Source organism: Notolabrus celidotus, chromosome 5 (assembly GCF_009762535.1).
Source record: "Notolabrus celidotus isolate fNotCel1 chromosome 5, fNotCel1.pri, whole genome shotgun sequence".
Taxonomy (NCBI): domain Eukaryota; kingdom Metazoa; phylum Chordata; class Actinopteri; order Labriformes; family Labridae; genus Notolabrus; species Notolabrus celidotus.
This window is the reverse complement of record NC_048276.1, coordinates 19,425,801-19,438,087: the sequence shown is the minus strand read 5'-3', so window position 1 is coordinate 19,438,087 and position 12,287 is coordinate 19,425,801. Positions and strand designations below refer to the sequence as shown.

At 38.9% G+C, this 12,287-nt stretch overlaps 1 protein-coding gene across 1 annotated transcript; it reads right to left on the bottom strand.

Annotated features, from left to right (window-relative positions):
• Window positions 1-262: 262 nt before the first annotated feature.
• Window positions 263-12,287, bottom strand: vkorc1l1 (vitamin K epoxide reductase complex, subunit 1-like 1). The gene is given in 4 exon segments (XM_034683728.1): window positions 263-5,185; window positions 8,670-8,688; window positions 8,690-8,780; window positions 12,007-12,287. Coding segments are annotated over 4 exon segments (528 nt in total). The 5' UTR covers window positions 12,198-12,287; the 3' UTR covers window positions 263-4,958.

Below are 12,287 nucleotides of genomic sequence, written 5' to 3'. Positions count from 1 at the left end.
CCGATAAAGTTCTGGGTACCTTAACATTCAGCATCTGTCCCAGATTTTCCTATCGGAGTTGAGTTGAAATATTTTTCTGTTATTTTTGGTAAGGAATTTATTCCCAGATTTTCATTAATATTCCCTGACTATAATGGTTTTGTTTTGCTTTCAGTCCACTTCATAACCAGCATTTAAAAAGCTCCTCACAGGAGCTTTAAATGTAACAGCAGGTTTGTATTTTGCAGGTTGGTTTCCGTATTGAAATAACATCAAGCGACCGTCTGTTTCAGAGGGAATGTTTTAATGGTAGATCATTTCCACATGACAATGACAATTAAAAATGTTCTCATGTCAACCGTTTCCACAGTTTTCCCTTAAAGTAAGCTGGATTTGAACAGAGTTTTTTTTGCACCCTCCTACCATTCATGTAACACTTTTCCATGTAAGAAAATACAGCATTTTAAAACATATTTGGCAATACAGAAGCAAACCCGGTGAGTTTTCCTCCACAAAGAAATGTAATAAACATTTAATGCTGACACATGGATTCCTAGCCCTCCAACCCCTCAACTTTTAATAAACTAAAATTAACCCAGAATGTTAACAGTCTATACAGCTAAAGGGCAAAATTAATCATGAAAAAGGAACATTACAATCATGTAGTTTTAACAGAGTGTATTCTTAGCTAACAAACATGTCCTAGCTAGACAAAATAAAGATGAGAATTACGATGTGGAGATCAGGGGGGGAAAGGGAACGGCCTTTCGTTTGACAGGGCTATTTGTCTGGCAATTCCTGAATGGATTGTTGCGCTGAAACTGGAAATCAATCTTTGGGGATTACCAATTTATCAGATTATCTCTTAAGGAAGGCAAACAGAAGTGCCTGTTACAGTTACCATTCTTCGTTTTACAAGGCTAATACTGTTGCTCGTCTTTGGCTCAAGGCCTAGTGATCAAACAGAAGGCACTTTTGTTGGCATTGGTGATGCAACTAACATGGCAGTTATACCTCCGGGCCTAAATGAACATTGATGAAAATGCAGTGTTGATCAATTTGACCTTCTTTTTGACATTTCATATTACACTTTGATCCTTTTAACAGCCAAACATTTCAAACTTTTGACCTTACCCATTTGTCTTTAAGGTAACTGCACACCACTAGTGTAACAGGCTTGCATTTGACTTGAATCAGAAATGCAATACCAGGCTACCTACTGTACATCTGTCAGTTTCACAGGACACAGCTGTTGCCACAGTAACTTGAAGGTAATGTCAGTTTGACCTCTCAAAAAAATGGACTTGTGCAGGTGAATCCAAAGGAGACTTGCGTTTTCTGTGAATGCACATGCTTTCACAGAAAAAGGGAAAAAAGGCAAAACATAAACAGTTTGTTAACCTCATTCTGAGCTGAAAGGAGGTGTTAAACCAAACGACACAAAACTGTATGATGAAGAGCCTACAGGTGGCATCTAAGGACATGAGGAAATTATTATATGGAGGACCATATAGTGCTAGCATGGTTCACCAGTTTACAACCATTCAGGTCAATGTAACATCACTGCCAACCACTGTCCAAAGCAAAACATCGTCTTCAAATGACTTCCTCTTCCTGATTAAAACTACTCCTGTTCCTGTCTTGTGCAAAATAAAAAAATAAGTCTCAAAGATTTGTAGTTTTACATCATGGAACTCAAAATCAATTTCCAAGTGTTGGTGAGTTGAGGTGTAATGGCTAAAATTGGGGTACTTTTAATCTGAAAAACATTGATTGAACACATTTGGATTGAACTTGGGAGTCAAATAGACCTTTAAGACCTTTTTCCATTTAATGGCAGGCTATGAGGTTTTACCCAATAAGGAGTGATGTGTTTAAATCCCAGTATCACACATGTTAAAACAATGACCATTTGGTCTAAGTGGCTAATTTCTTACCCTATTCAATGCAAGTGATTTTTTTTTTTACAACTTATCTGTCTTGATTATGTTAAGGCTAAAAGTGATGCATACATTTACATATTTGGGGGCGTGGTTGATTTGACTGGCAGGTGGGCACATTACAGTGGTTTGCCAGAAGGCTTAAGGCCCATCACAGTTCCACCTCTCTGATTCCAGACCAATCAATAATTAGTTTGGGTCAGTATTTCCAACATGGCGACCACCACCTTTGAGCTTCAAAACACCTCTTCAGATATCAGTGGATGACGTCACAGAGATTACGTACATGTTTAAAACAGACTGTGGTTGGGAAGGAGTGAGTTTAACCCCCGACTCGTCTCTCATCTCTAGCAGCTTGAGGCTGCCGCTACTAGTTTACCAAAACACAAATCGTTGCCTGAGTAAGTTGAGTTGCATATTGGGTAATGTATGCGGCAGGTTTTGGGAGATGAGTTGATTAAAGACAAAACAGAGTACAGTGCATAATTGCAAACCATCAGAGTAAAAGTGAAGGGAATGGTAGGCTCCCAAACTGTATTACATGTACATGATATACAGCAGTTTATCAAACCCAAAGGAGAAGAATTGGCCAAAGTGAAAAGTGTACATGATCTTTACGGTGATGAAATAAGTGCTTAAGTTCTCTTGAATTTTTCTAAAACTAAATGAGCTGAAACTGTCAACCAGGAATAACAGAGTCAAATAAATAACACATGCTGTGCTTTGGGAAATGGGTAACATTGATGTAACAGCCCGTCTTAGATAAGCAGTAAATGGTTCAAACTCTTTGACAATATCCTGGGGAAACAAAAACAAATACACCTTAATTTCCATTTTCATTCAGTACAGATGACTTCATGTGATGTAACAGGAAGTATTTGACCAAGATTACCTTCCTGATAGTTGCCAACATCAATACTTAAACAAAAAAAAGGAGGCTTGAAAGGAGGCTTTGAATGCTGTAAAACATGAAGGGAAATGGAGACTAGCTGTGATGGAAACTATTAACAAGCTGGTTCAACATCACAGATTGATCACATCACAGTTATAACTACGACTGCTCTACAACTTTGACAGTGTAAGATTGTCCGATGGCCAACATTTGTTTAAAGCCAGGAGAAAGCAGTGTACCATGCATCCGACAGGATACTTCAAACTGTGGATTCTGGGTGGAAAACGACATGATGGGTCTACTTTGTCATCTGGTGCTGGACTGAACTGGAACACAGTTAATTTCTAAGCAGCCACCACAAGCTGTGGCATGTACTGTGACCTATCTGTTTACACACCATGCTATGCTGGATCAACTGCTCGATGAAAAGCTTCACGCTTATCATCTTAGAAAGCCAACAGCACCGTTTATCTTCTGTACGGGGCAAAAAATCCCACCAACTCCACATATGGCTTGGCATAACGTTTTATCTTCTTACACCTTGTCAGGTTTATGTTAACAAAAAAAAAACATTCTCTAGGTTCTGTTCACATCCTGCAAATGAACAGCAACTCAGCTTTACAAGATCACCGTTACTGTTCAATTGACATCAAATGTATACAGGCTGCACAGTGAACAAAAACAAGATGAGCAACTGAAACAGCCAGATAAGAGATGCTTCTGCCACCAGGCCGCTCTACCCTTTAGCAGACAATCACAGTGTAGCAGCCTTTGCTACCTCAAGAGACTCTATAAGGGAGGGAGAAAACACTTCACTGGTATCTTAATTTACAAAACTGTGATCATAAAAATAAAGCCTCGGACCTGTGACAATAAAAACAACGAGCATAAACTGGTGTTAACATGACGTTACCCCCTCCAACCCGCCCCTACTGTAAAAAAAAGAAAGGTAATTCACCTTAACACTCCTTTAGGCACATAAGTCTGTATGGATCCCACTTCAGTGGTGGTCAGGAATGCTTTTCACACAATAACAAGAAAAAAAAAAGGAGAGTGAGGGTGCTTTGATGCAAACTTGGTGGAGAGAACTTGTAGCTCTGTTGAAAGTACTTGTGTTGGTGGCTTCAGATGAAACAGTAACCACTTACAACAAAGAAATCCACATGACTCTGAACTGCATGCCTGACCAGGTTTACAGGACGAGCACTTCGTCGGACCCGTCAACCCAACCAAGACCTCGATCACTGTTTTGTTCCAGATTTTGCCTCGTGTTTCCTCCTGTTTCATGGGCGGGTTTTTTTTTGTTTGTTTTTGTTTTTCCTTTAAAGGTTTTGCTTGTGTCAACACTAAGTCACAATCTAGCCTGGAATATTGCTCAGCAGCTATTTACAGAATTGCAAAACAAAAATTGGACTGATCTACGCACAATATCTCACATTGTCTTGTGTTTACTTTTAGTGGTCCTCTTCAAAAAAAAAAAAAAAAAAGAAAAAAACAACTACAAAGTGTAAACATGAAAGAAACTAATCTGTATAAATGTTAATCCATTTGCTCCCCTGCCCACCCCTCCTCGCCAAAGAACCTCATCTGCAAAGTGTACGATGACCTAATGAGTGTTTTCCAATTTTAGGACCCCTTATGCGGCTCTGAGTTTTAGTGCAGATCCGCTGTGCAGTAATAGGACCTTTCTAACCATTTCAAGTAAACCCTTTTAAAGTCTTGTTTTTCATCCATTCTGCGATCCTTTTTGTTCACAACAGAGCTGTCCTCCATCGCTCTGTTTGTAGATTCTGCCTCTGCTTGCTCGTTTTGACGTGTTCCCCCACACACACTAACATTCACACACAGGAACGCATACACACACAGCCAGCCCCGTCCTTAAGTGAGTACAATGTTAAACAAGGAAAAAGAAATTAAAAGAAAAATCTTTCACTTACGAATCCTTCCGTGTTTTGCAACATTGAGATGTCAGGCCCAACATTTAAGTTAAATTTCTTCATTTTTTGAACACACAGCAGAATAAACATTGTTTTGGAAGCAAGGTCTCCTGGTGGCAAGTCAAATGTTCAGAGGTCACATTTCTTTTTTTTTAGTTGTTGTTGTTGTTTGTTTATTTATCGTATTTTTCTTGCCGCTCTCCAGACAGCTTAGTCCTGCTTGGCCTGCAGCTGCTGCTTCCAGGCCTCGTTCAAGTAAACCAGTCGCTTGTAGTTGAGAATAAAGAGAATGAAGTTCAGCGCATATGTGGTGATGCAGATGATGCAGAAGTCCTTTAGGACAAAGTAGAGGATGTAGCCCAGGTAGAGCGAGCCCACCACCGACAAGATGGATGTCGTCATGAGAATAAGGGCGGCCATTGCGCTCACAGTCATCCCTATGGCAAGAAACACAAACTAAAGCTTAGAGCAAACATAAGGGGAAAGAAAGACAACTTTGACACACAAACAACCTGATGAGTTGGCACTTTTTTAAAAGCTCAGACAGTTCTCCATTTATGTTTCCAGCCTCCAGTAGAGGACAGCCAGCTTAAACTAGATCGTCATATCATCCTGCTGTCACATGAGGTGTGGTCACATTTTTTGAAGGCTTAGTTTGCTTATTTTTGTGCTTATGAAGTTTATTTACAATTAGCTTAACAACACTGACCTGTATGTGATTTTTGAGCTGTGGCTTCAAAAAGACAAAATACCAGTTTCTGTTATGTTAAGATTGATGACTCTTAGGCATGCAAAAACTGTTTGTATGCGAGCACAGTGATCACTACATTTCTCCACATTTAGCTCCAAAACGTCATAAAAATGTAAAGTGAATTTTTAAAAGTCACTTTTTTTATCACATTTAGAGGAATATTAGTGATCTTCTTCACATTAAATTTTGCTATATTTAACATTTAAGATTTGGATTTATATTTAGCATTTATATTTAGCATTTAGATTTATATTTAGCATTTAGATTTAGATTTTACATTTAGATTTATATTTAGCATTTAGATATATATTTAACATTTAGATTTATATTTACCATTAAGATATATATTTAGCATTTTGATTTTTATTTAACATTTAGATTTAAAATTAACATTTACATTTATAATTAACATTTAGATTTAGATTTAGCATTTAGATTTACATTTAACATTTAGATTTAACATTTAGATTTAGATTTAACATTTAGATTTACATTTAACATTTATATTTAGCATTTAGATTTAGATTTAACATTTAGATTTATATTTAGCATTTAGATTTAACATTTAGATTTATATTTAACATTTAGATTTATATTTATCATTTACATTTAGCATTTAGATTTAACATTTAGATTTATATTTAGCATTTATATTTAACATTTAGATTTAGATTTAACATTTAGATTTATATTTATCATTTACATTTAGATTTAACATTTAGATTTAGATTTAACATTTAGATTTACATTTAACATTTATAATTAGATTTAGCATTTAGATTTATATTTAACATTTAGATTTAACATTTAGATTTACATTTAACATTTAGATTTACATTTAACATTTAGATTTATATTTAACATTTAGATTTATAATTAACATTTAGATTTATATGTAGCATTTGGATTTAAAAAATGCTTTAACTTAATATATTTTTCACAACAAAATTAAATGCGAAGAAGATCACAAATATACCTCTAAATGTGATTAAAAAAAGTGACTTCAAAATTCACTCTACATTTAATGACATTTTGGAGCTAAATGTGGAGAAATGTGCTGTTATTTTCAGTGTGCACAACTTTACAAACGGTGCCCCATAGATCACTGTGAAATTTACTTTTATAAATATCTTGTCATGTGTTGTTTCAGATTTAACTGAAGTAGTTAATACAAAGACGATCAAATGTATTGCACATAAAGCAGCTGTAACATTAAAGTGTTGTTACGATGCATCAATAATTATGATCAAATAATATTTCTTCTGACACTTGTCCTGATCAGAGATGCAAAAATACAGTTAGCCCACAGTTCAATATGTACCTTACAGGAACAGAAAGGGATATTTTTTAAATTCTACAACGATTTAAGCAACAAAAAAAAGCTCCATTCATACACAATCCTGGTGGTTTTTTTGGTCAACTCCACTGCAAAATGAGTGCTTGTATGACTCTCCCACAGGGGACTGGTTTGAAGTACTGCACTCTCTATTTCCAGGTCTGACACATAGTGAACCATCACAGTGAGGTAACTCTGCTGCATGCGAGGTCCAACTATCTGTAGTGAGAGCAAGGCTCTGTGCTTTAGCCTATTTGTTTCAATACCTTAGCCTGTGTTTTAAAGAGGTCAGGAGTTACCTCGGTGCACAAAAATGTGCAAGAGGGTACTTTGTAACACGTATTGAGTGTTTTCATTGGGTGAGGAAAGCCCAGATCTCCAACCACCGAAAACGGCTGCAAATCCTCTGCAATGATCACCTCCACCGCCCTTGTTATGTTTTTGTCTCTCTGAACCAGTGGGGTATGTATGATGGAAGGTAGCAGCGAGGGACCTGTGCCTTTTGGATGATGGTATTCCCCACTCAGCTACCCTGCTTCCAGACAGTGATATCACTGGGTGGGTGATGGCGCTGCAGATGTGCAGTCATGATGGACGTGTTTCCATTTGAATTGGTCACACATGTAAAACAGGGATGCTAAACAAAAAGAAAAGACTCTCCATCAATCACAACACAGACTTCCTCATACTGCAGCCTCACCTCATCATGATAAAGTAATGTGTGAAACCTGACCTCAGTATTGTCAGCTTCACCCAGTTTTAGTGATTTGGTATTTACTTGTGGGGAGGAGTTTGATCATCCCAGCGTGTTGACTCACAGACCAGTCCAGAGAGAAACATAACGCATGGAGGCTAGTTATACACTGAACTATAAAATAAAATAATGCAATTCACAAGCTCACATTGGACTGTGGATGCTGTACAGAACAATTTAATATTCTATTGAAAGCTATTGCATCCTTAGTCCTTATACATAAACGGTGCAGGAACTTTTGGTGCTTTAAGAATACTCTGATGCTTTAACTTTTGTGACACTTTGACATTGGTCCTATGCTGAACACTGGCACTAATTACAGACGAAAGCCTTTGCTGTGCCAATTCTGGACCTGTGCCCACTCGCAAATATCAGACTGCCAAATGCTGTGAGAATAATAAAAGTTCTGACACTGAGTGGCGTTTGCCTTTAAAATGGAAATCTTGACCCGCTGTAGCAGTTTGGCTTAACTGGGCCGCTATTGTGCTAGTCAAATGAGTGGTAACTGCTGTGCCTAAAAGGACCTCTTGTTCTGTGACAGCGCCAGGTGGCCAAGCAAGCCTGTAGGCCACTCTGCAGGAAAACATGTCAAACCAGCATGACTGAGTCAGCAACACCAGCAATGTGCTGGAGGGAGGAGAATGTGACGAGTAACCAGAGGGGGGGAAAAAGGCTTCAAGTTGAAACAAGTCACACATTAAGAAAGAGCGTTTAACTTTCATATGAAGATGAATTAGACACAGCATTAGTGAGAGTGATGCCTCTATCAGTCAAACACAAATCTGATGCTGGTATATCTGTAACAACACCAACATGTTGGTGTCATCAGTCTGAGCAGACAATCATTAGAATGAAATAGCTACAAAGTATTGATTGTGGTTCTGTAAGGTGAGCTTTAAAATCCTCCTGTCCCAATTTAACAGGATTGTGTCTATACATGGCCACTAAACATGATATCTGTGTCACGTGAGTCAGCTTTATTAATACAGCTGTGATGACAGAGGGAGGCAAAGTGCTGAGTCAGCTATAGTTGCTAGTCAAGGGAGATGTGTCACCTGAATATTTGAGAGGGCCTCTTACCTAGTAGGAGCTGAAAGGCAATAAAAGACAATCCCGTAGACACTGTTGGGTTGATTCAGTGCGCTGTCATTTCCAAAATCGAGCCCAGGAGTCCAAAACCCTCGACCCCACCTAAAGCACAGAAACATCAGCAGAGAAGGCAGTTAATACTTTTGTTCATTAGTACAGAAATACATCAGACTGGATCACAGCTAGGGGACGACACAAAACCACTGAGGCTGACTAATTCTGCACAGCAAAAAACCCAGGTCTTCTGAGTATTTGCGTGCCAGGATCCAGAAGTAACAGCTACTTCAAGTTTGCCTTTAGCTAAACAGAGCTCTTGGAAAGGAAGATCATTTACAGAAAAGTTTGTTTAATTGTTCAGTGAACTACAGCTGCGACAAATCATAAAGAACTGAGATTTTAGTTAACGATAAAGGTCAGATTATTAACTCAATTAGTTGTTATGCCAATGAAAAAGCAATAAAAAGGCCCCAAAGTTTCACTGTGTGTGAGATGACCTTTACAATGTCTTGTGTGGTTTGATCAGCACTCTGAATCATAGACAACAGTTCTTTTTCTGCTGATCCATTCATCAGTCATCAATTCATTGACCAAGTTAATCTGGACAAAAAATGCTGCAAATCAAAGCAGTTCGATCCTGCACTGCCTCTATGACTGTCATATTGAAAAAACTTGAGTAATTCAATGTTTGTTACAGTCAACAGGCGACCCCTTTATTGAGTCTGTCTGGTTTTAAGTGCTCCTTAAGTGCCGTTTCAAGAGCAGCAAAGTGGAGGTGCATCCACTGGTCAAATGGTCTCTCATCTCAACCCGTTAATTCCCTCTTTCTTTTCAACACCAACTTTAGACCTATGAAACACTTTGAGCCACGTTAGGCACTGTGGACTAAAAACAAACTCTCAATGGAATATTTTTCCCGTTGTTTTGGCCTGCTGCTATTTTGTGCAATTTTAAGTGTCATACAGTTCTCCTACTCAGCTGCGTGCCTCTGTTTAGGTTGCAAGAAACACATTTGTCACGCTGCTTCTTGTAGTTTTAGCAGTCTTTGGACAAACTTTGAAGCGGGGGAGTGGTTTACTCAAGGTCAGTGTGAACAACTTCCTAATGACCTGGGAGCCTTTTTTGAAATGAGCCTCCTCGTTTTTATAGAGCATGCACCGGTGCATTCTGCCATGGTGACATTTAAACTTTGTACAATGATCTACTGGATTTAAGGAAGTTGCTGCTGGTCTGTGTGATGAAACGTCAAGACATCAACTTCTTATATTGATATATCAGCTCCAACATCAGGTCTTGCTCCAATTTCACCTGGGGAAAAATAAAGTTTTTGTCCTGCAGTGTGTTGGGATTCTCTTTGGGGAAATTTTAATCAATTTCTCAAAACAAACCATACCTCTAAAAGATGATACAGATGTTTACCTGTTTTGCTGATAAAAAAACACCTGGAAGGAAAGTTATCCAACATGTTTAATAAAGATTTTTCTGTGTTACACAATCTGAAACTGTCTTTCTGCTCTGCATGACTACAAACCCCCTAAAAGTGTAAGCAACACAGCAGGATTCTACAAATCATGACAGATAGTCTTTTTTTGTTTGTTTCTTTCTTTCTTTCTTTCTTTTTTGGTAAAAATAAGATTAAATCTGAAACAATTTCTAAAGTATTTTATGGCTCACACGAGGCTTCACTGCAGCAGTATGTTAATAAGAGGCTTGTTCAATAAGTCTTCTATTCCTTCTCAGTTACCACAACCACATGACCAATTGTGCCCCTCGAGGACCTTTCTTGATAAGTAAAGGGGACCACAGTCCACCTGTAAACACCATGTTATAAATTGCAAGGCTGATAGAAAGAATCCAGAATGATTCACTTTTATTACATCTAGCATATGGCATATAACTTGAAGCGCAATATGTTTAGCAATCTCATTTTGGGAGTGGATCCACGTGGTGTACACAAAATCGTGCAAGAGTCATGCGTTCCATTATCTCTAGTACAGCAGGTATATTGGCCACTGTTTCAAGGCAATATTTTGGACGCATATGCTTTTGGGGAGGCATAACAAACAACAAAGTTTACAAAACAACAAAAAACATAATCTGCATCTTTATTTCTCTCTATCAGCTCTATGGCAACAGAGATTTTACAGCTGGAACAATTTGGGTTTTTTTAAAGATCAAAAAGGAATGTCATGTCTTTCACTATGTGTGACTTTAAAGACTTTGAGCCGACTGAATACTTCTGCGCTGTCACTAATAGTCAGAGCATTTACTCACTCATCTTACAAACATGTACTAACCCACAGACAGGTTGCATTCCAGATATGCTGTGGATGTTTGTTCAGGACCGACAAAGACTCTTATTCAGTGTGATTCAATAGGTGGGGTTAACTACCGAGTAGTTGCATTCCCAAAGTAAGCTGGTATGGCAACTTGTTAGTTTCATCCAGAGCTGTGATGACATGTTACACTGCTGTTTGCTTAAACTTTCATATTTGTGGATAAACAAACAAGCCATGGTAAAACTATCCCAGCAGCTGTCTCTCAGTGATCTACCTGCTGACAACGTGTGACTGTGACAGCATTGAATCTTTAAGGTGGCCTACACTGTTTCAGTCCCCCACACTGACCTCTGGAGCAGCTGTGTGCACTGTCCCCCTTTGATAGCTTGGGTTTAGCCCACTGGACTGCCTGATAGCTGCCCGGTGACATTAGCATGACAGCTAAATGACAGGAGTGTGACAGCTAACTTGAGAGCTAGCAAGCAGGTTAAAATGTTCCAACATTGAGCCAGTTCACTCACAAAAATCATAGTTTTGAATGAATGGATTCACCTAGCAACAACACATGCAACAGTAACGTGATGATGACAAGCTATGCTCAACTTTAGTGCAAAAGTTGCTGTAACATATGTGTAACACCTCCATGCACTGAGAGCATTGTGCACTACCAGTGAACAGCAGCAAACACACACTCCTCGGCTGATGATTTCACATGTCTGGATGCTCTGTGTTGATGCTAACAGGCTCAGAAGTATGAAAGTAAGATGTGGGCTGCGTTAGCTAACAGTTAGCAAGCTAGCATGAATGAGCTATATTGCTAATGTTTTGCTTATTTAGTGATAAGCTTAAAGTTCACTTCTTTCAGACATGTAACTACAAGCTAGCTTGCAGCACGCCAGCATCTACAGTTAGCATTAGCATTAGCAGTAGAAGGTAGCCGGCAAACATTAGCTGGGTGCATCTGACAGTTTGAAGCGCGCAGCCCTTCCCAGATTGCCACAATAGCAGCAGCAGGCAGCTTCATTGAGCGCTCTTTGCTGAATTCAAATTACCTTGAGCTGAACACTTTCGAACAGCTGATGGAGCTGCTGACGTCGCACATAGCCTTATAACCCGGGTCCCGAGCCTTTTCCCTCTCCACGTGAAAGGCATATAGAGACAATAATATGCCCAACAAGCAGACAAGGAGCCGAGCTATTCTTTCCCACCGAGGGGTGGACACTCTCAGGACGGGCGCCGCCATCGCTCTCTGGCCTAGCTGGAGACACGCATTCACACGCAGCGAACTCAACGGAGAGACCCAACTGCGACGTGGAGAAGCGTCATGACGTCA